This window comes from Alligator mississippiensis, chromosome 4 (assembly GCF_030867095.1).
Source record: "Alligator mississippiensis isolate rAllMis1 chromosome 4, rAllMis1, whole genome shotgun sequence".
NCBI lineage: Eukaryota > Metazoa > Chordata > Crocodylia > Alligatoridae > Alligator > Alligator mississippiensis.
Window position 1 is genome coordinate 101,862,006 of NC_081827.1, and position 23,300 is coordinate 101,885,305.

Here is a 23,300-nt window from a genome sequence, read left to right on the forward strand (position 1 = left end):
TTTTAACAAGATTCCAAAACTAATCCAACTAAATGTGAAATCTGATCAGGAAAATTCCCCCTCTGGAGCTCCCAGGCTTGGGAAGAAGGGAGAACAGCAGCAGCATTCTTGATGATAAAATTCAATCAGAGCTGAACTACTGTTGATTACTTTGATTTGGGTTGTGTTTATCTTTTAATTAAGGCATTCTAATCTGTTTTATTTCATTTATTTTTTGTCCTCATTCCCTACATGTGGCTTAGTGACAGCTGTTCTGGGGATTTGACGAAAAAGAATGCAAACTAATTTTGTAGCCCTACGGTTCCTCTTGACCATGCTCTTTGGTGAATGCAGTGTTACATGTATGCAATCGGTTTTAGAAGCCTCTGCTTAGATCTGGGTGTCCGTTGTGCTGACACTGTATGAAAAATGGTTTAATCCTTGCTCCAAAGACTTGGCAGTGTCAATAGTCAGGGGAGACACAGAACTGTACAGAGCATTTCCAACTGAGGTGGAATCAGTATCCTGTGCAATTACATTAATACATTCCTGTTCCTATAGTTTGCTATCACTTTCTTATTAATATTACTCCTATTTCCTTTATCTACTACCTCCCAATTTCCTTTACTGGAAGTACCTCACTTGATACATCCTAGGATCACATTTGCCTCTTTCACTGAATACTGGAACCAATTAATATATCCAGGAGAGATTCAGCAGGGTACAGTGGTGTGTCTTAATTTGCCTAACTGGAGATCACCAAGCTTTTTGTGTTTTGCTTCCATTTCATTTGTGGTCCTTTCTGTTCCTGTACGCTTCTGCCTTTGTTCCACACAGCTTGTATAAGCATGCTTCTGTGTGCATAACCTGCGTGGAATCCCACATTTCCCTGTTTTATTGATTGTTTAAAAGAAGCGATTAAATAGAAAAAAAAACATTCTCAAACATCTATAAAAATAGCCAGCGTTACCAACAGGATAATCTTTGGTCTTAAAGAGTATGGAAGACTCCTTTAAGGAAAAAAATATACTAAGAACCAGTAACAGAATCCTAGACAGGGCTATAATGTAACTTCTGGGGCAGGCTGTCCAATCTACTGCATTGGAGCCAATAAGAAGTGTGGGTGCTCAACTCCTCACAAGAGCAGGAAATAATTGTGGTGCTTTCTTCATTGCTTCTTGCAGGGTTCACATATATTATACAGACAAAAACTGTGCCAAGAGAACATCATTAATGTTGTGAGTCAAGCACTGAAAAGCTAGAAAGGCTGCCCAAACAATCTTCATTTATCTTCCCTTTACATATTCATTACAAAACAGTCTTTTATGTCATGATTCTGTATACTATTTTTTCTATGGGACTTTGCTTCCCTGGCTTCATAGAATGGCCTGTATTTGCTGAAAGAGTAGCTCTTGGTGTTCTGTTTTCTGCTTGTTCAGTACACTCCCCTAATCTTATTTACTTCGAACAATTCAACTGCTGCTCTGAAGACCAAATTATTCATTTTCTTGGGGGCTTCTCTACGTGGCTCATAATTACAGCATTGGAGTGTTTCCTAAATATCAAGACAAGGTTCTTCGAGTGAATCTAATATCTTTTATTAGACTGACTTAAATAGTTGGGGAAAAAAAAATTAGCAAGCTTTCAGGTTTAAAAACCCTTCGTCAGGCTGAGGAAGCCTCTGCAGTTGGTGTGTGCTCTTTTTGAATGGAATGAATAGTAAAGAAGCCAGAGGCTGGGCTGGTATGCATACAAGACAGGCAGTCAATGCATTTATTTTCACAACCCTCTTTGGGAGCAGGAGATAGTATCCCCATTTAACAGAAGGCGAACCAAATTGCAAAGAGATGAGGGTCAAAATGTTCTTCTAATTGTCAGTGCGCAATCTGAGAAACCAAAGCCTTTATGTTTTAGACTACTTGATGTTATATGGTGCTTCGTATGTTTGAAGGCCAGCACCCATTATTTCAGTTGCAGCTGTGGGTTCTTAGTAGTGCTGCAGATCTGACTGAATCAGGCACCTAGAAAATGAGGAACATGCAATTAGCGACCCCCTTAGGAAAATCTGGCCCAACTGGCCTGCCCAGCATCACCCTGGAACCTGGTGGCAGAGGCAGGGGCAGATCTGGGGGCGGGGAGCATAATGCAGTGGTGCAGTCACATCCCCTCTTTTAAAGTTTGTGTGGGGCAGAAATCAAATCAACTGTTTGGGAGGGGCAGCAGCATTTCTGTTCAGGCAGGGCTGACTTCATTGCTCATTATAATGTACCTGATTACTGCTAATCTCAGATGCTAATGACCCTCTCTCCTTTTAATGGCCTTGATGTTCCATTAATCAAGTTATCCTTTCTTCTGCAATGTTACTGTCTGTTAGCCATTCCTGGTAATGTCTCTTCTGTTTCACAGCCATGCAGACTGTTTTTAGTTCTAGCTAAAAATCTTAATTCAGACGTGTCATATTAACTCAGGTGTGCAAATGGTTAATACTGAAGTGTTGGATGTACTGTGCATAAGATATACGTTTAACTATAATGACTATAGGGTCAATGAAACAGTATCTTTTGACTATTTTGCCTAGTTTGTTGTGCTTTTTAAATTTAATATATAATCTAGCAAATTAGTGCACATTCCAATAAAGTTGTAATTTTTTTTTTGCTTTCATCTTAAATTAATAATATACCACTGAGCTCTGAACATTTTAGTAAAGTGTCTAGTTTCTCTTTAATGGGAGAAAAATGTGTTGCTATGCACCACACCATTGACACCCTGCTTTTCAAAATCGTAGATCCACCTGTGGGCAGAGGCAGGGATGGCCTTCACTTTCCATCTTTATGACCTCCCTTGCTGGCTCCTGGTTCCAGGCTTTTGTGTAGCTGGTTCCAGTTCTTTCTCCCAACCTTCCTCTCCCCATCTCACACTTTCTCTTCCTCAGTTTCCTTGCCCAGGCACTCATAATCCAAGTTCCCCTGCCCAGCTAGTCTTGGTCTCACCTTAACGCCTTGCTCCAGTTTCCTTCTCTCTCAGTCTCAAGTCCCAGTTTCCCTTTCAAAGACAGTCCACCCCAGATATCAGGCTCATATGCCCTCTGCATTCAAATCAGCATCTTCCTCCTCTCTTCTGCTTGTGCCATGTGTGGAGAAGAGTTACTTGACTGAACAGCAGAGACAGGGTCACTGTTCTTACTTCAGCTGCCCAAACCTAGCATCAATAATAGCAGTCCTGAGCTATATAAGTCCAAGGGAAGTCCTACTCAGACTTCAGGCTAGAGCAGTGATTCTCAACCAGGGTGATGTGGCACCCTGGGGCACCTTGAGATCCTTTCAAGGGCATTATGGGTTGCCATGCATTGTTAGCATTGTTAGGTGTGCAAACATGATTCACAAGATAAACCCAGAGTTTTCAAGTAGGAATCCATAGTGTCAAAATCATTATGACCTGTTGTGGTCTGCCTGAGTTCTTTGTGACAGAAGAATTGATCTAGCCTTTTTCTGTAGTCAAAAAATGAGTGAAAGCTCAGAGGTGGCATTTTCCAAAGAGTGCCTTGAATCTAACGAGGGTTGCCTTGACTCTAAAAAAGCTGAAAATCACTGGGCTAGAGCATTCCTGAAGGGGATGGCATCTTTAGGGAACTTAGCTGTTAAAAACAAAGAAATATCTTGTGTGCATGTGCTAACTTCAATTTTCCAAATGTTTATAACAAGACCAAAGTTGGTGATTTTTCATGGGGATAAAAAGAGGCATGTCTCTGACATGGAGACCATCAGATTTTGAACATTTATTCCAAAGGACGGGAGAGGTAGAGCTGTTTAAGAAAAAGTCACCAGAGTTTTTAAAAAGGGGCAAAACAATGCTTTTCCCCCTAGCCTTGTTCTCAGAAAGGTCTGAATCATTTACCTGAGGAAAAAATAAGCTGCCTGAGGCAGACACAGGCCACGTCTACACAAGATGCAAACTGCACAGTCATTTAGTACTTCCATACCCAAGTACTAAACAACTGCACAGTAAGCAGCATTGCTGCACAGTAGTATCCCTGCATGGCTTTATGGTGATGCTAACTATGTGGTAGCTTGTTACTACTGCGCAGTAGCATTGTGCCACAGTTTGCGGCCCATGATGTCACTGCACAATAGTAACGAGCTACTGCGCAGTAAGCATCTTGTGTAGATGCAACCACAGTGTTTGGAAAATGCCATCTGGGGTGCTTAAAGTTTGGCACAGTTATACATAAAAGAAAACAGGATTGCATAATGGAAAGTGCCAGGCTCCCAGTCTCACCGGTTTTTCAGTTTTATCAGTAAGGGGTCACTCATCCAGATTGGAAATTGTGACTTAAGGAAACATACTTTATGTTGTCCAGCTTTCCCCTTCCTCCAGCAAGGTGTTGGATACCTCAGATCTGGGGTCCTATGCCTGATACGACATACATCTTTCTATACTTTGGCCAAAGTATTAACAATGGAGAAGTAGATGCTCTATTTCTCCCCCACATCCCACTTACTTTTCTTCCACTTATGAATATACCAACTTCACTGAGGTTTGTCTGCTTTCTCAGTATGATCAAGCATTGCTGGGGCTTGACTGCTTTACAATACCATAGTCCTTTGCACAATTATGCAGGCTTACTCACAAATTTAAAAGTAGGAGAACAAAATTAATTGAGCAAAGTAAGGAAAGAAGCAGCAGCAGCTTTTCTGTTAATGCATGTGGTAAACAACAGACAGGAATAGGGTCAGCAGGATGGCCAAGAGCCCAGAAAGGCAAATTAGTGACAGACAAAGTTGATATTGTTGAGGGTCCTAAATAATTTCTTTGCCTCAGTGGACACAAATGAAGCAGAAGGTAACCTCCCAGAGACAGGAACAGGTTTCCTGGTGAGAAAGAAGAAGTGTTAAATTAGTTTTTCCTATTGTACTGTAGCAGATGAAATGGCCAATTCAGCTATTAAGAGTGCTTCAACCTGTTAAAGGCTGACAAATCCCTGGGTCTCGAGGGCCATAAATAGCAGCATCTATATTTAATCAAAGAATGAGGAAGGATTAAGGGAACTGCTGCCCTGTAAACTTGACATTAGCTGCCTGGTAAACACACTGGAAGCAATAGCGAAGCATAAGGTTATTGGTCCATTTAAAATGCAGGAGTACGGGACAGGTACTCTGGATTTCTGGCACAAAGAGCCTGTCCAATAGTCTGTAATGTTTTTCATTAGGCTGCTGGATAATTTGAGCATCCCAACCTGGACGATTTCAAATGCTGGTCCCAGGAAGTGTAGCAGGCTCAGAGCCAATGCAAGCTGTTCCGCAGGGGGCATTCTCTCTGAAATTTTTATGAAAACAAGTGTCAGAGTGATGAATTCTTTGCTACTTTGAAACAAGGGATTATTTTTTTTATTTGAGCTGATAAAGAAAAATCTATCTGAGTTTATTTTAAAACATTTAATCTAAAATCCCCTGCAGATTTGACACTGGGTTCATATTTGATCATATACATGAAACAATTCTGGAGTTTGCTCTGTTGAGCAACCACTGATTCTGAAGGGCTCGAATGAAATCCATTTTCCTTCCCCACCCCTTTTATTCGGCTGGATTTTCAAGAGGCCAGAGGCTGAGATTATATTGCTATTCACTTGGAAACAACATTAGATGATATGGATACCCTTGAACAGACACTATAAATGACTGATTTCAACAAAATCAAAGGCAAGAAACTGTGAAATGCTATGGAAACAAGTTAAAAATTGATTGCGGGACAAAAGATGATAAAAAAGAGGAAGCTGAGTAACACAAAGATGGAGGAAGTGCTGGTAGAGGCAGGACTGTAACTGGTTGCTTGCTTTTCCCAAAAGTTGCTCCCACAGACTGAACAAAGTCCATTTTAATATCCCATTGACTTCCATAAGCTTTGGATCGGTCCCTTGTTTGCATTCATTCAACTTTCATGACTTCACGGGGTACATAGACAGAGCATAATTTGGTGCCTGGTCTATAAATTGTATCTGAAAGGGGTGTAATTTTCTCAAGATAAAAAAACGAGGGAAATGGAAGGAGAAAAAAGAAAGTGAATAGGCATGTATGACTTGTTTAGGTGTGGCCTGCTGTATTTGCTTTGCCAAGGAGATATGTTAGGTAATGGAGGAAGGGAGTGGAATGACAGTCTGCAGACAGCTAGGATATGTGGTTCAGAATACAAACTAGGGAAGGGAATGAAAAGGGAGTCATTAATTATAGGTTGAAGCAGGCAGCAGCATATAGACCAGAAAAGGATTGATTCCTCAGTTTCTCTAAACTGTAGATCCCCTTGCCCCAAGGTCTTTGGTGTCTACATACATGAGCTTACAGGCCAGGCAGAAGCCTCTGTGACCTCCTCACCATAATTCTGATTGGACTTTGGGAGTAATAATATAAAAAACAACAAAGCCCTCATGAAATCACAGAGCTTTCTGTTAAGGCCTTGGGTTCTGCAGATCTCAGTGAAATGACAAACTGCATCCACAGAACAAACCCTGTAATGACTCAAAGGCCTCCTTCGCTGCATTCACCGTGTGAAGTTAGGGTTGAGGTACAGCATGTTTTCTACCTTAAAGCGTGTGCATAAAACACCAGTAACCCCAGAACCTGATTATATATTCTATTTTTAAGCCCAGTCTTCTTCCCCCAGTACTGGCATGGCCATTTCATCTTCCATGGTCTCTGCAGTTTTACAGAACATGTCCTCTTCTACATGACTGATGTGTTAACAAAACTGGCCTCAGCACCAGAACCTGCTACACTCTACTCATCCCATTCCTCCTTGGTTGTATTTACTGTCTTTCTTGTACTTTGTACCTGTTCCCTCCCTCCTGATCTGTGCTTATTTATGGCTGTTCTCTGACCTTGGTCATCAATCCAATTGTTTTCAATCCAGTTGAGAATTTCATCTATGTGCTGGAGGGATTTATGAGGAAAGATTAAAAGAACGAGATATACAGATTAGCTAAACAACAAATCAGGGGAACATGATAACTCTGAAGTACCTGAGGTGTGTACAAAGTGAAGGCATGAAGATGAGTAGTCCCACTGAAGCTGACAGGTCTGTTTATGCAGGATGCTACTACTCAATGTGCAGATGGAAAACAACAGGGCCCTAGAAGGGGAAGGAATGAGGCATGGCACAAGGGGTTAAGTAGGATTAAAGGATGAAACTGACAAATAGAAAATTAAAGTTGAATAGTAGGGAAAGCGCCCTTGTGCTGAAAAGTATTAGATTAGTCAACCCAGTAAGTGGGTTGCTGGGAAGATGCACAAGAAACTTATCAGGTTTTCATCAGAAGATTTTGTTAACCTGACATGATTCTGTGGAACGTTTCCTAGGGTGCAATATTAAGGGAGTTAGATCCCATTTGTGACTAATTATCTCCTCCTAGGTGATGCCAGAAAGCAGATAATAGCTGGCAGGTCTCCTGGTTTGCAGATGAAAGGAGAACAAGTAATTGAGCTGAAAGTGATACCTGCAAGAGACCCCCAGTGTCAGGAAGGGATCAGGCATATCTCATTTATTTATTGAATTTATTTGATTTGGAGAAATGCAGTTCAGTCCTGATGAGAAAGGAATAAAGCTGCACTGCTGAAGGACATGTTTTTGATCCTCTGGCCAAGGTGTTGGCCAATGTTTTATAGATCCCAGTGTAAGTCTCAGTACATGGGGCAAATCTAGGTAGCAGACAGCAGGTACTACCACTCCAGCATGATCTAGTATATGGGTACTAGGCAGTGGCCACAAGAAATCTGAAATACAGGCAATGTCTGTCTGTCCAGAGGCATTTTTAAATATGCAGTCTACTTAGGATAATCAACCTACCCCTACATGCTCACAAGGGTGCTACCACTGCTACAGATTACCTGGCAACAGCTCCCATTACTCTTGAATAGTGTTAACTAGCTTCTGCTTCTATAAGTGATGCCTCTAGGAGAGAGGTCACTAATTTGTGGCCAGTGACACCCTAAAGATTACTTTAGGGTTCAATACTGACAGTGTAGATAATTGATGAAGATGGCATTACATATCAGTTTGACAGGCGTTTAAGGAAGTCCAAAATCCCACCCACAATCCAACGCCTCTTGCCACAGATGTCAGTGTAAGTGGTATTGTAATTCTAATAAGAAGGAGAAAATGACGTGGTTTGGAGTAGGGTAATATTATGTAAATAATAAGGCAAACAGACATTTCATAACCAATTAAGCCCGCCCTGTTTTTGATCTGTACTTAACTGGGATTAAGTCATCGTATTATGGGTGCATCTACACATGACTCTACATCTCCATAGAGATGTGCTATGGCAACATAGCGTCCACAGGTGTCTACACGTGACCAGTAGCTACTTCACCATAGTGGCGCACTCCCCTGTTATAGCGTGCCACTATGGCAAAGTAGCTGCTAAAAATAGTGCAACACGTGTACGGCACAGTAATGGCATTGCCATATGGGCAATGTGTAGACATGACCTATGTATAGTAGATTAATTCAATTGGCTCATCTCTTTTTGTTTTTGGTGGGGTTTTAGTACTTCCTTAATTTAGGTCATAAAGAGATGTTTCCTTTTAAACATTTTAATGAACTATCTAAAGGATTTTCTTGCTACCAGAGGTTGTAATACCAAATATTGTACTCAATGCAGATATTTTTCTCAGACTGTTATACTCAAACACAAGTGGTACCTGTGCCCCTTTATTCCAGGCCAAATACAACAAGCAAGCCAAGACCACCCACTCTTCAAAAAACAAGTTCCTTAAAGGTTAAGTTTGATTTTTGACCTACATTCTCTCTTTGTCCACACCCAGTGAACCAGGAACAATGCAATATATGCAAGGAAAGAGACCTGTATTTGCTCAGGTATGCTACTTTGGTTAGACACCAGTTCTATTTACTATAGTCTCATTGTTCACTCTTATTGCAATAAGATCACCCAGTCTCTCTCTCAGGATGAAGTAAAGTCTCAGTTCTTCAGCAGGACTATTCAATGCATTATCCCTTTAGGAAAGTCAGATTGTTTCAATAGTGTAGGCAGTTTATAAGGATGATTAATGAACTCTTTCCAGGGCTGAGTGGGGGTTTGGCCTTCTGCTATGGTATTATTACTATACCAAACTGACATCAGACCTCAGACTCAAAGTCTGGGTAGGCTTGTTCTAAAGAGAACCCCATCTGCCCACAAATATTATTTGCCAGGACAACCAAAGGGTGCTTCTAGAGTCCTCCATGTCTCCTTTTTCTCCTCCTCTTCTATGTGGAACTGGCACAAATTCTGCTCCATTCCATCTTATGGGTAGGAAGGATGCCACATTGAGGAAAGTAGTCAATGAGCAAATATGGTTTAGGGAAGGGTTGTGGGTCCATTTGCAGGGATGTGAAAGAAAATGCATTGGGCAACCAGGCTGATGTCACAAGTCCTGGAACTGCTGAGTAATACCCAAGGGGAGGTCCTGTGCTGGGAAGCTTTCTGGGCATCAGGCTGGAACCCTGTTAGAAAGTGAAAAAACAGAAGAGACATTTTAGAAAAATCAATGCAGACCTTTAGTTAGATATAATTTATGAGCAGCCAGGGACTTGCCTTATGAATTTCCCCAGTGTTAAGCAATAAAAAGCTAAGTTTCAGAGAGTACTTCTAAACAGGCTCCTTAAAACAGTGTGACAAGCAGTCACTCAGGGACTGAAACAAACTTCCAAACCTCTTGTGCTAGTCATTGGAAGACTTCTGAAGGAGAGTGGTACCATGATCCAGCCTGGATAACTCTATCCATTTCAGCCTTAGGAAGGATACAATATTAAGGCAAAAAGAACAAGCCAGTTTAACAGGTTTGGATATAAGAGGGAGACAATGAGTGTCCCAAGAATTATGGTATGGTGATTGCCAAAACCAAGTTATGCATCTAGTCCTTTCCTCAAATATGGTTCTACTAACTTCTACTCAAATGATTGCTCAAGCTTCAATGTGCCAGTGAACTGCAAGGTTCTCCACCTTGGGAGGAAAAACCTGCAGCATCCTTATAGGCTTGGCAGTGCTATGCTGGCTAGCACTACAGAAGAAAGAGACGTGGGAGTCATTATTGACCACAAGATGAACATGAGGCTTCAGTGTGATGCTGCAGCTAGTAAAGCGAGCAAAATGCTGGCTTGCATCCATAGATGCTTCTCAAGCAAATCCAAGGATGTCATTCTCCCCTTGTACTCAGCCTTGGTGAGGCCGCAGCTGGAGTACTGTGTCCAGTTTTGGGCCCCACAATTCAAAAAGGATGTGGAGAAGCTTGAGAGAGTCCAGAGAAGAGCCATGCGCATGATCAGAGGTCAGGGAAGCAGACCCTACGATGACAGGCTGAGAGCTACGGGGCTCTTTAGTCTGGAAAAGCACAGGCTCAGGGGTGATCTGATGGCCACCTATAAGTTTATCAGGGGTGACCACCAGTATTTGGGAGAAAGTTTGTTCACCAGAGCGCCCCAAGGGATGATAAGGTCAAATGGTTATAAACTTCTGCAAGACAATTTCAGGCTGGACATAAGGAAGAATTTCTTTACTGTCTGAGTCCCCAAGGTCTGGAATAGCCTGCCATTGGAGGTGGTTCAAGCACCTACATTGAACACCTTCAAGACAAATTTGGATGCTTATCTTGCTGGGATCCTATGACCCCAGCTGACTTCCTGCCCCTGGGGCTGGGGGCTGGACTCGATGATCTTCCAAGGTCCCTTCCAGCCCTACTGTCTATGAAATCTATGAACTGACATGAAAAGCTTGAGTCCCACTGAGACAGCATATTCAGTCCTCAAGGGGAGGAAATTAATTCCTATTCCCCTCACCCTGTCATCTTTTTGGAATACCCTCCTTTACAGTGTCTGTCTGGGATTCCTCCTCCTAGGCCTTCTTAAATCCAGCTTCTGTTCTATGTACCCCACTGAAAATTCTCTAATCAAAGTCTTGGATGAACTCTTCCTAGCCAAAGTTTATAACCAGTGCTCGTTACACTTTCTCCTCCACTTATCAGCTGCCTCTGACACCATAAGTAATACTTCTCTTCTTTTTGGAGTCTTGTCCTTCTCCTTGGTTTCTGTGACACCTACCTCAAAATCATTCTTTCAGCCTGTGATTTGGTGGACCTACTTCATCCTCCCACTCCACTCCATCTTTCATTGGCAGTCTGATAGGGCTCCTTCTCTTCTCTCTCAACAATTTATTTATGGATAAGCTGATCCTTAAATACAAGTTAAATTGCCTTTTATGCTGACATCTCACAGATTTTCTTCTCAACACTAAGCCTACCTCCTTTATCCAAAGTAAAATCTTTCTCTCTGATAGTGCATTGTGGATGACTAGTTTGAGCTCATTGTAGCTAAAACAGAGTACTTTCTCTTTTTCTCATATCCACACTCCTGCCTCCTTTCCCCATGCCAGCCTCCATTGCTCACCTGTTAATAAGTATTTAAAATACCATATTTTCTTGCATATACTACACCTTGGAATATAATATATGCCTTGTTTTTAGCAGACAGCAACATTGTCCTAAGAAAGGTTAGCTTATGGAACATCAAGACTATTAAAAAAGGAGAAATGATTGCTAATACCTCTGGAATGAAGAACAACAAGGCATAATGTCAACTGACTCCCTTAGTTGCCTAAATAGTAATGCTATAGCTGATGCACTGTAGGGCAGAGATCAAAGTGGGGTGCTTCTACCCTGGGCAGAAAATCAGCATCCCTTCATAATACATGCACCCCAATTTTAGGGGGCTGATTTCTGGGGGAAAGGTGCATGTTGTATGTGAAAACATACGGTAGTATTTGTGTGTTTTCTCTCATCTTGCCACTCGTACTTGGGAGAAGCTCCTGTAAATATAAGCAAAGCTACCACATTTTCCCAGTTCACCTAAAAACTCTCCTTTACTTGATATTTTCAAAAAAGTTGACAATGATTAAGCTGCCAGTGGTCTGTTTCCTATCGCACTTTCTAGTGTTGTTTCCCTGTACTCCCTTGTCTTACTTTTTGTATCCACCTGTTGTATCTTCTTGTATATTTAGCTTGTAATCTCTTCAGGCAGGAACTGCTGTCTCGTTCCATGTTTGTACATTGCCTAGCAGAATGGAGTTCTGATCTACGATTAGGACTCCTGGGTGCCATGGCAATAGAAATAGATAATGATGTTTGTCTTTACTGTTCCTCTGTCCAGCTAAGGTACAGTTGGAGGGACCAGTTGGTCCAGCGCACAGTTTTGGAGGGAAAGACTTTGGAGGAAATGACAAAGAAACAAACCTTTCCATACAGAAACATCTCATCACATGTCCACAGAATTGATCTAATTTCTGGAACAATGGCAAAATATCTTTCTATAAATAAAAAAACTTGATTACACAGTGGGACATGTTCTATGATTCTATGTCTGAGTCACAGTGATGCTCCTTTTCTTTCCTTTTCCTTGGGTATTACCTGAGCAAGGGAATGATACAGAAAAGGGTGATTCTCTCTCTTAGGTCCTCTACAAATGGCCTCAGTACTCACTGAAATTTCTGACTTTGGAGCAGGAATGAAATTGACTTCTGTTAGATGCTGGAGTCCACCAAAATTGCCAAATTTTTCATGTTTCCTCCACTTTGCTCGCTGGTTTTGGAACCAGATCTGGGTGCACAATGAGGAGAAGGGAGAAAGCAAATTAAGGCATGGAATGAGTATGAGATGTAAAAGGAAATTTTTACAACCATATTTTTTAACCGTTTAATGGAAAATAATGAGCTTGGAGGGCCAGTGGCAGAACCTAAGGAAAATAATTTGGTTTCCCATTGTACCCACTATTCTACATAATGTACAGGCTCTGGGCACATTCATGAATGCACTTTTGCTAACGTGCATAAAATTTAGTACCTCCAGGGTACTTTTACACATACTCTGGGGGTGGTGCTTTAATTAGAGAGGCTCTAAGAGCCATTCTAATTTAAGCACCACAGTGTCTCATGTATCAGTATCCCTTCACTTCAAAATGGTGGTGGAGGCACTTGAACTAAAGCTCATTCTACAAGCTTTAGTTCAAGCAGCCCTGCTACCATTTTTAAGTGTGAGGATGCTGATACGTGAGATGCAGGAGGCTGCTGGAGCATGGTAATTACCGCACTTCAGCAGACTCAATTAGTTGAGTCTGCAACGCTCGGTAAAATATTGTGACATCAATATAGCTCAATTGTTAACACTTCTGCTATGAAGTAGGAGATCACCACACTGAACCCTCCAGCAAGTCCTTCACTCATTCTTATGTTGCCTGGAAAAAAAGAGCATTGCTACTAGAGAACCCAGCCTTCGGGAAAAGCATTGAAATAAACAACTGTCAGCATGCCTCTAATTGCTACTAAGCTTCAGCTTTTTCAAGATCTCCTATCACCTTACTAGAAGTAAAAGGGAAAACCCCTAGAGACCTTGTGCTTAGTGAGAGATATTGTCATTGGAAGAATGGCTGTAATTTTTGTCCACCACAGAGGGTGCATCTACACATGTGCTTTAGTGCTCATTAGCCTATTTTAATGCAGATTAAGGGGTAAATTACCTGTTACTTACCAGGTAACATTTTCAAAATCACTTGTGTAACTTAATGGCAAGATTTAGGTTCTGAAGGGTACTTCTATATCTAGGTATCTACCAAATTCATGGCGGAAGTGGACTGTATGGCAGCTCCTTTAATCTTACAGGTTCCCATGCATGTCCCCACTGCTGATTGGCAGAGGAGCCTTGCCACTCATTTCTAATGGGCAGGGAGGTGAAAACTGCAGTTTTAAATAAAAATACTACCATCTTTGCCTCTTGGTCAGTCAACAACATGCAGCAGGTCCACCAGGGCCCCATAGCCAATCAGCAATGGGGGAGCGGTGTGTGGGGGGCACCTGCAAGACTAAAGGAGCTGCTGTGCAACCCACTTCCACCATGAATTCAGGATGTCCCTATCTATATCACTTAAATATTAAGCCCAGTAGTGCTGTACTGAGGTATATCATACCCACTCTGAGCATGTTTCTTCCCAAACTGGAGATGCAAAGCTTATCAATATGCATACCACTTCCAGGCTTGGAGATATCATGGAGTGGCCACAGGATGTCTCAGTAGAGTGCTGTCTAGTGTTGTAATTAAGCCATATTGACATACAGAAATCACTTGGGTGATTTCAATACTTTTACTGCTCTGTTCTAAACAAGAAACTCTTAATTTTTCCCAAGAAGTTTTGGCCTGCTAGCTGATTTGACCTTTCAGGCTAGATGCAGAGACTTGCCTACATATTTATGTACAATCAAAAGAGTGTACCTGAGTGTTTCATTTAATGCATTACTTTGAACATTTAAGCTCACCCCTTCTCGTATAACTGAATGACTCAAAAGCTTGTTGGTGAAATGCAAGCCTTGTCTTTCTAGGTAAATGGTTCCAATTGGGTATAAAATGTTAGTGACCAAAAGTATTTGAATATGAATTTCTTTCTAAATCCAATGACTAATGGCTAAATTATTTTTGCATCTCCTACCCAGAAACTAATTGGAACGTTTGGTGTCTGTTATGTTGCTATTAGCCAGAAGTGCCTGAGGTTATAGAAAGAACAGCCTTGTTTATTTGAGGTTAGATGGGGTTTATAACTGCTTAGTCTGTCTGAAATGACTCAATTCAGTTCCTAGTGGACAGGGTTCATATGATAGAAAGTACCATAAAATGGCCACTTTCTGCACTGTTAATGTGCTCAAGAACAAAAGGGGTTATGGAGACTGAATCTCAGTCTTTGAAGTGGTCCTTCCAAACTCAGCAGGCAAAGATGTATTCTTGGATTCCTAGGTTTTAAGGTAAGAGGAAACTACTGTCTGACCTCCTGCATAACAAAGGACAATCCATTTACCTGATTTAATTCCTCCTTCAAGTCCAATAGGTATGGTTCAGCTAGAATACATCTTTTAAAGAAAATCCAATCCTGATTTTGAAATTTCTAGTAATGGGGAATCCACCACACTCACAGCTCAGTTATTCACCTGGGTAATTTCACAGTTAAACATCTATATCTTATTTGCAGACTGAATTTATTTAACTTCAACTTTCAGCCGATCTATCTTATTAGCCCTTTGCATTTTACACCAAGTAGCCCTCTATTATCAAATAGCTATCCACCATCTAGTTAATTTCTCTACTGTGACCAAGTCACTCATTAGCCTTCTTTTTTCTAAAATAAACAGCTCAAGCTTCTTGAGTCTTTCACTGAAAGATAGGTTTTTCAACCCTCTGGCCCTTATTATGGCTCTTCTCTGAAACTTTTTCAATTTTTTTTACATCCTGCATGAAGTCTAGACACTAGAACTGGATCCTGTATTACAGTAGTGACCTCTTGAATGCTAAATACAGAGATGATGCCTTCTCCCTGCTCCTAGCTGAAGATCTCCTGCTCAGATATCCAAGAATTTCATTAGCCTGTTTGATCACAGAATCATACTTGAAACTTAGGTTCAACTGATTTGTCGAACATGAGCCCCAAATCTTTCACAGGCATGGGTTCCCACATTCTGGAAGGGTGGCCTATATTATTTGTTTCTTAATGCCTGACCTTACATTTGCTATTTTCTTGAACCCAGACTACCAAGCAATCCAGATTGCTTTGTATTAGTGACCTAGCTGCTTCATTATTTATGGATCCCTCATCCTTGTTTCATCTTTGCACTTTTATCAGAAAAGATATTACTGCTCACTGATTAAAAAGTTAAAAGCATAAGACCAGTGACCAGTCCTTGCTGAACCTCAGTAGAAATGCTTGATGATGACTTACACATTTGCTGTTACATTCTGAAAAGTATCAGACACACTGTTTTTAATACACTGAACAGTGCATCATGTTGATTTTGTATCATTCTGGTTTCTTAATCCAAAAGTTAGGTATTATCATATGCAATGCCTTACAAAAATTTAATCGCTTCAATAGTATTACCTTTGTCAATCAAACTTGTAATCTTATAAAAAAAGATACCAAGTTAGTTTGACATGATATATTTTCCATGAACTCATGTTGATTGGTATTAATTATATTACCCTCCTTTAATTCCTAATTAATAGGGTCATATATCAGCTGTTCCATTATTTTGCCAGGAATCAATGTCAAGCTGACAGACCCATAATTAAGCAATCATCCTGTTTACCCTTTTTTAAATATTGGCACAACATGAGCTTTCTTCTAGTCCCCTGGAAATTCCCTAGTGTTCCAAGATTTATTGAATATTAACATTAATGACCCAAAGAGCTTTTCAGTCTGCTTTTTAAGGACCTGATAGTATTAAAATATCTGACTACTGTAGCTGCTGTTTGACATTCCTCTCAGATACTGTTGGGAGTGGAAAGTCTTTCATCATCATCCTGTGATATGACTATATCATCTAGCTTTTTCCAAAGTACAGAACAGAAGTATTTATTGAACATTTCAACCTTTTCTGCATTAATTATTGACTATTTTACCATTTTCATCTAGTAATGGAACAACTGCATAGTTAAGATTCCTTTTGTTCTCAAACTTAATACTTCCTTATTGTCTTTTACTATGATGGTTATACATTTGTTTTAGTGTCCTTTTGCTTCCCTTATTAATGTTCTACAATGTCTATCTTCTCATTTATATGCATTGCTGTCAGCATCCCCCTTTTTGTTTAATATATGTGGGTATATGTATGTACACTATATAATTTTTATAGCTACTTCCACTAACCCTCTATGACCAGCCTGGTTTTGAACCTTTCTTTGTGTTTTTAACTTGATTATAGGATTTTGACTTTTTGAACCTCTATTGAAATATTATTTGATAGTCTCCTTATTATCTGTTATATCCTTCTGTTTAAATTCTTTCTCCCTGGTGATTTGGCTTATGAGTTCTTTGTGAAATTGATTCTTCTAAGGCATCAAATATCTGTATTACTTGTTTAGACTCTACTGACTTTGTACATAATGTATGTGATCTTTGTACCTAAGCAACCAGAAATTTTTAATCCTGTGATTAATACCCCTTTATTTGTCAAGATGAAGTCTAATATAGAACTCCCTTTGTTGGATGTAACACTCTTTGAGTTAAGAAATTGTCATATATAATTACTAGAATTTTGAAGGACAATTTAATTCTGGCAGTGGGAAACCTCTAGCATTTGTCATTTAAGGTAAAGTCTAATAATAATGCAGCTTTTTTAGTACATACTATAAATAATTGTTTAAGGAGCCAATTATTCCATCATCTTGTGCAGTTGGGTGTTCGGCAGCAGACTAACTACTTCCCCATCTTGGCATTTATATATGGTGGTAGGGCATTGTGGGTAAATGGAGAGATGTTCACAGTTTTAATGTTTCTGTTACCTAAATATAGGAAAATAATAGTATAGCTAGTCAACAAACCCAGTCTTTTAATAATCAGTAAGATGCTTTCTGTATTTGTTTATTATATTGGGATTAATTGATATATAATTTGCAAAGATGACTGTACCACTATGGCAAGTATGGAAACATTCTGCTTCTTAAACCCATCCTAGAGGGAGCTCTGAATGACATCCTAAATGCTTGGGTCTTCCAATTCAGATACGGGTTCTTTATCCATAGTTTGGCTTCCTATATTTAGTGTTTCAAGTATATTGAAGTCTCCTCTAGTTACTTGTAAGCAACACAGCTTTCACATGCAGTGAGAGTATAGGGATCAGATCCTCATCTTGGACAAATCAACAAAACTCAACTAAAGTCAAACTACCTACACTAATTTGGACAAATGAACTTTTTGTCCTCTACCATATCATTGACCACATCACCAGAATCAGCTGTAACCACTCTCTGGCAAAAAGAATGGGAGAAACTAAGCAACAAAGCTGTTGAATGGATCTGGAGAGGAATTACCCCCAGTGAGGAGTTAGCATCTGGCTCCAACTACAAATGGCATATATGGTGGAGCCTGAACAGATTGAAAGTGAGTCTTGGCCAGTGCAACTTCCTCATAAAATCCTGGGGCTTCTGCACAACTGGCCAATGTGTTTGTCAGGAGAAGCAAAACATGGATCATCTCCTGAGATGCCCTGTAGCATTACAATGCACCCCATAAGATCTGGCAACACCAGCACCAGAAGCAGTGGCCTATGCAGAATATTGGGAACAGACCATATAGAGAGATTGGATTGGAGACATGAAGAAGAATTTGCACCTCCTGAGAATATAGCCCATGACATCTGCAGTCTGTAGCATCAGACACAGAACTAATCCTTGCAATAGAGCAGGTGTCAGCAACCCATGGCCTGTGGGCCATATCTGGCCCACAGAGCCACTGCATCTGGTGTGAAGACCTGGGGCTTCAGTGTCGTTCAGTAGTGAGGGCTTTGCTCATGCTGTGCTGCATGTCACTGCTCTGCAGCTGGGCAATGGGGAGCTCTTCCATGCTGTACCACAGCTGGGCAGTGGGGAGAAGCAGCAGCAGCAGTGACTGGGTTCTAGTACCACCTGCCTTGGACCCAAGCTAGACCAATGTGTACCACCACCAAAATATGTTGCTGACTGCTACTGCAATAAGCTGTTTCCATTTGATCTATTTTCTGAGACTCTGTAGAACAGGAATGTGAGATACTGAATGTGCATTTAACCAACATCTATAAAAAGTCAATAAATAATTAATAAATAGTTTTTAAAAGTGACCAATTGGCAGTTGTAAAGTCAACCACTTGCTAGTAACAGTTTCTAAGACATATTAGTGATGTCTGTAAGGACTTTGATACATACTGCACTTAAGCTTCTCAAATATTGATTGGTATTAGTGTTTGTTTGAGTTTAGAGTTGTTGCACGTTCAGGCTAAAAACCTTCTCTGACTGCCCTCAACTTGCACAGCTGTGACTTGCCACTAGAGGGCTGGCGAGTGGGGGCCTAACTAGGAGTCACAACTGTGAGTTGCCTACTAGGCCTGTGTAAAGTGGCTAGTATTCACTTCGGATTCAGATTCGGCCAATTCGGGGGGCAGTGATTCGATTCGGTGATTCATATCACTGTTCTGATTTGATTTGGCCAGCTCTCTGAATCAGCCAGGCCAGGCCCATCCCCTGCCCACTCTCCCAGCCTAGCAATGGCTGCCCCAGCTCCTGGCACTTGTCAAAAAAAAAGCCCTGACTCACTGGGTGCTGCCAGGCAGGGGGCGATCCCTGCTGCCCTCTCACTGCCCCATGCTGCCCGGGGAGCTCTGCACAAGCCCCCCAACCCCCCCTCACTCCCCCAACCCCCCCACGAGTTCCCTGCATGGGCCAGCTCCAGCCCTTTAATTAAAAAAAAAAAAGAAAAAGCCCTAGGACTCACTGCTCTTGCCGGTGGAGGTGATTCCTGCTTCCCCCCGCTGCCCTGTGCCCTGTGGGAGGCTCTTCATGAGCCCCCAAAGCCCTGAGGCCACTGCAGGAGTGGTGAGTGTGGGGCTTTTCTCAGCTTTTTTTTTCTTAAAGGGCCAGAGCTGGCCTGGGTGGGGCACCCATGGGGGGGCTGGGGTAACAGAGGGGGTCAGGGAGATCATGGCAGAGCCCCCCATGCAGCATGGGGCAGTAGGGGGCATCAGGGATTGCCCCGCCTGCCTGGCAGCTCCTGGTGAGCACCAGGGATTTTATTTAAAGTACTGAGCTGGGCAGGGGGGGCAGCTTTGTGGGGGCTGGGGAGCAGGTGGAGGTCAGGGGGGCTGGGAGAGTGGGGGGGTCAGGGTGGCTGGCAGGGGTCCCCCCATGGTCCCCTCCCCTGCCCATAATGCTTACCAGCTCAGAGTGGCTGCAGCTCCCTGCTGTCTGAATCATCAAAGCTCTCCGAATCTTTTCCAAAAGATTCAGATAGCTTTGAATCGATTCAGACCTTTAAATTGGTCCCCTGATTCGATTCAGATTCGGAGATTCGGCCACCAAATCGGGCCTAATCTACTTTGAATCAAATCACCACCTGAAGCTTTGCCTAGACCTATTGCCCACGCAGAACAGGAGGGCGGGGGAGGGGCAAATGCATCCTGGGATGCTGGAGGACTGCAATTTGGGCATTTTATTTCTGGGGAGTGGCCACATATTCTTGGAATATCAACTGGGTAATACAGATTAGAATTAAACCTGCCCCACAATGGTGTAATTTTGAGATGACTAAAGGATGCTTAAAACACATTTACATGTCTTAATATGTGGACAATCCAAGGGTTAAGAGCTCCCTGAGCTGCCTCAAAGTAATGTCTAACAAAGCCAAATCAGGAAATTTGGTTAATTCATCATGTCAAGGGGATTGGCAATGATGACTAATTATCAATTAATGGCTAATTATTAGTATTGACTTTTTGTGAGTTGAATTTTCCATTTCATATTGAGACACAGTAAAGAAGGATTTTTGCCATTTATAATGAAGAAGCATGCTACAAAAAATCTGAGTGCAAACTGTACCCACTCTGGCTTACCATATGAAAATTGTATGATTATACAGTTAAATACTTAATGTACAACTTATTCACTGCAAAGAGGTTCAGATTACTCACCGTGTAAGAATAACATTACTGTAATGGAGCAAAATTATCAACTGAAGATTTTTGCTTCGCTCTCTTACGTGCCCTCATCAGTGAAACAGAAGATGATTCTGCAGAATGGAATGGTTGATTGTCCATATCTTGCTGAACCAAGAAAAGCTAAAGTCTGTTCAATGCTTTGCAAACATCAGCTGGCTTGATAGTGCTATGGACTTTTAACATGACTAATTACCAGAAGCAAATTTCATTGTGATTTAGTATGAGTATATATTTGGAAATGAGTAATTATACTTTAACAGACGATGAATTAGCCAGATGTTTTCAGTACAAACTAATATTGGTGAGTTATCTCAGTGACTAATTAACCAGATTTTCATGTATGCTTAGAGCATCTGTTAATTATTCAGTAACCCTTTTGTTACTTCCTTTCGCTTGGTCTCATCTGGGGTGAAAAGTACTTTCTCCCTATCTGTAAAATTGGGATGCAGCTACTGACCTCCTTCTGTAAAGTATTTTGAAATCTGAAGAAGGAAAGTTCTTTAAAACCAGCAGTGAGTGTTATGATAAACTATTTGCAAACACACTCTGAAAAGAAAGTGTGTATGCCTGAGTTGGAGTGGTATGTCTGCAATATTAGGAACACAGCATGTACCTGAACCCTGGTTTCTGGAAGGTTGATCTTTGCTGCCAGTTGGTTCCTCATGTGAATGTCTGGGTAGTGTGTGACTTGGAAGATCTTTTCCAGCTCCTGTAGTTGCTCCACTGTGAATGTTGTCCGGATTCTCCGCTTCCCTTTCTTCTCATCTGTCCAAACAGGCAAAGATGGATCAGGCTTTAGATTAAGGATGAATTTACAGAGAATTTTTAAAGGGCCATGAAATGATTCTTAGATGTTTTAATAATAAATCCAGTGTTATGGAGTTCAGCAAGTCAATAAGTTGCTTAGAACCATCTCTACCACTGTCTAGGGATGTGCTGATAACCACTTTTAATACAAACTACTCATGACTATGACATACTTAGAGCATCTCTTGATAATTTAAGCATTTATAAGCTATTTATAAAGGGATGTTCAATGTCAAGTGACAGAAACATTCACATGTTCAGTCTTTCATCCCCAGGTCTGTATCCCTCACTGGAAGCAATCATTTGCTCCCCTTCATCCGCGTGATTTTCCATCCCTAAATTTTCCTGCTGTGCTCTTCTTACTGAAATTGGCTATGATGGCTCTGGAAATAACACAGCCCCTGTAAGTGGAGGCTAAGCCTGCAAGTGCTCCTACCGCCCTTTATTTGTATTTTTAAAGCATTCAGAATTCTCCCTTGATTTGATTTTCCTGTTGACCACGAAATCTGTGTTGCTTCATGTTGCAGAAAAATGGCAAAATGAGGGAGTACAACAGCCTCCTTGCCTTGGATGAAATGTTTTAATCTTGCTTTAAGGGCACAAGCGAAGTCCTTTGCTGGCCTCAGCTTCATTCCTCTGCTTGTTTGTCTACCACATAAAACTACCAGGTTCAGGCTGTTGCAATCACTGCTGCTCATTAAAAGGGTCTTATAACTTTCACACTGTTCCCTGGTGCACCCCTGGTCTGTTTGTTTTCTAGTTGTGGTCCTCTTGTCTTCAAACTTAGCTTGCAACTTATTTTGGACAAGCATAATTTCTTTATTACACGCTTTTAGAGTTCCCAACCCAAAGGTGCTATGGACTATAGGTGTTAGAGCAATACAATAATAAATAAGAACAACTACCGACTATAACTTCTGTCTTACAAGATCAACCATATACGCAGGGTTTGAAATATGGTGGAGGACTGGGAGAGGCTGAGCCCCTCCTCATAGGAGACAAGAGCCCCCAACCCGCCCTGTGCCTTTCTAAGTAGCTCAGGCAGCGGTGATGGTGGTGGCTCCTTCCAGCTTTTGGCTGCCACTGTTGCAGACCCCCCTAGGAGTTGAAGTCTAATTCAAACCCTCCATATACTTGCTTTAATCTTTTTTTCTTTAAAGGTTAAAAGTCAAGCGGATAGCCATTTAACATGATTTAGAGTTTTTACTAATTTCACTGTATTGCAACTCTCCTTATTTGCACCTGTGAGGTCAAATTTATGCCCAGAGTCTTCTCATGGTCTATTTATGGAGAGACAAGCAAACAACTGTAGATCACTTGTTTCTGCTAACTGCACCATTCTTTCACTAGTATTTATGGTTAAGTGACAGTCTCTAGGTAACTAACATGGTGTTTGTTGCCTCAAAAATGTTATCTTATACCTGGGGTTCACCACCAGAGTGTTTGTGGCCAACCAAGGCAATCCTAGTGATCCACCAAGATCTGTTATTAAACCACTTTATTAAATGGAAAAGGATGTTCAAAGCACAACAGTGAGTCCTGCATCCTTACTGTGCAGTGATTTATTAATCTGCACATCTGGATGTGTATTTCAGTTTCCTGTTTGCAAATATGCTGAGGACATTTATTCAGAGTGGATCCCACTGGCAGCCCTCCAATGGAAAGTGTACTTTGTGAATGGGCCTTAATAAGGTTTAAGTTGCAAATCTATGTTTTATAAGAAGCCATTTAGTGAGCAGTTTTACAGAACCTGGATAACTTGATGGGCTGCATTGTACTGTACAATTTGTCAAAAAAAAAAAAAAAAATCTGTTTCTATATATTTTATGGATAGTCAGGCTCAATGTAAATTGTGGGGCTACTTGGTAAGTGTAACTGAATTTTTAGTTCACTGATAGCTCAGAAAATGTTTTGTGAACAGAAATTCTGGGAAAAAGTCATTTGGGGGCTGAATGAACTAACTTAATCACAAGAAATC

The 23,300-nt window shown here is 41.2% G+C and overlaps 1 protein-coding gene across 2 annotated transcripts in view; it reads right to left on the reverse strand.

The window, feature by feature from the left end:
- Positions 1-1,561: 1,561 nt before the first annotated feature.
- ISX (intestine specific homeobox) overlaps positions 1,562-23,300 on the reverse strand; it is a 47,782-nt gene continuing 26,043 nt past the window's right edge. Inside the window, exons 3-5 of one of the 2 annotated variants that reach the window (XM_019489658.2) lie at positions 21,129-21,280; positions 12,498-12,614; positions 1,562-9,471 (exon numbers count right to left, since the gene is read on the reverse strand). In XM_019489658.2, the coding sequence (XP_019345203.1) occupies positions 9,235-9,471; positions 12,498-12,614; positions 21,129-21,280 (506 nt within the window). In that variant the 3' untranslated portion in view covers positions 1,562-9,234. The remainder of the gene's footprint in view (positions 9,472-12,497; positions 12,615-21,128; positions 21,281-23,300) is intronic. The other variant, XM_019489659.2, reaches the window with a different exon arrangement.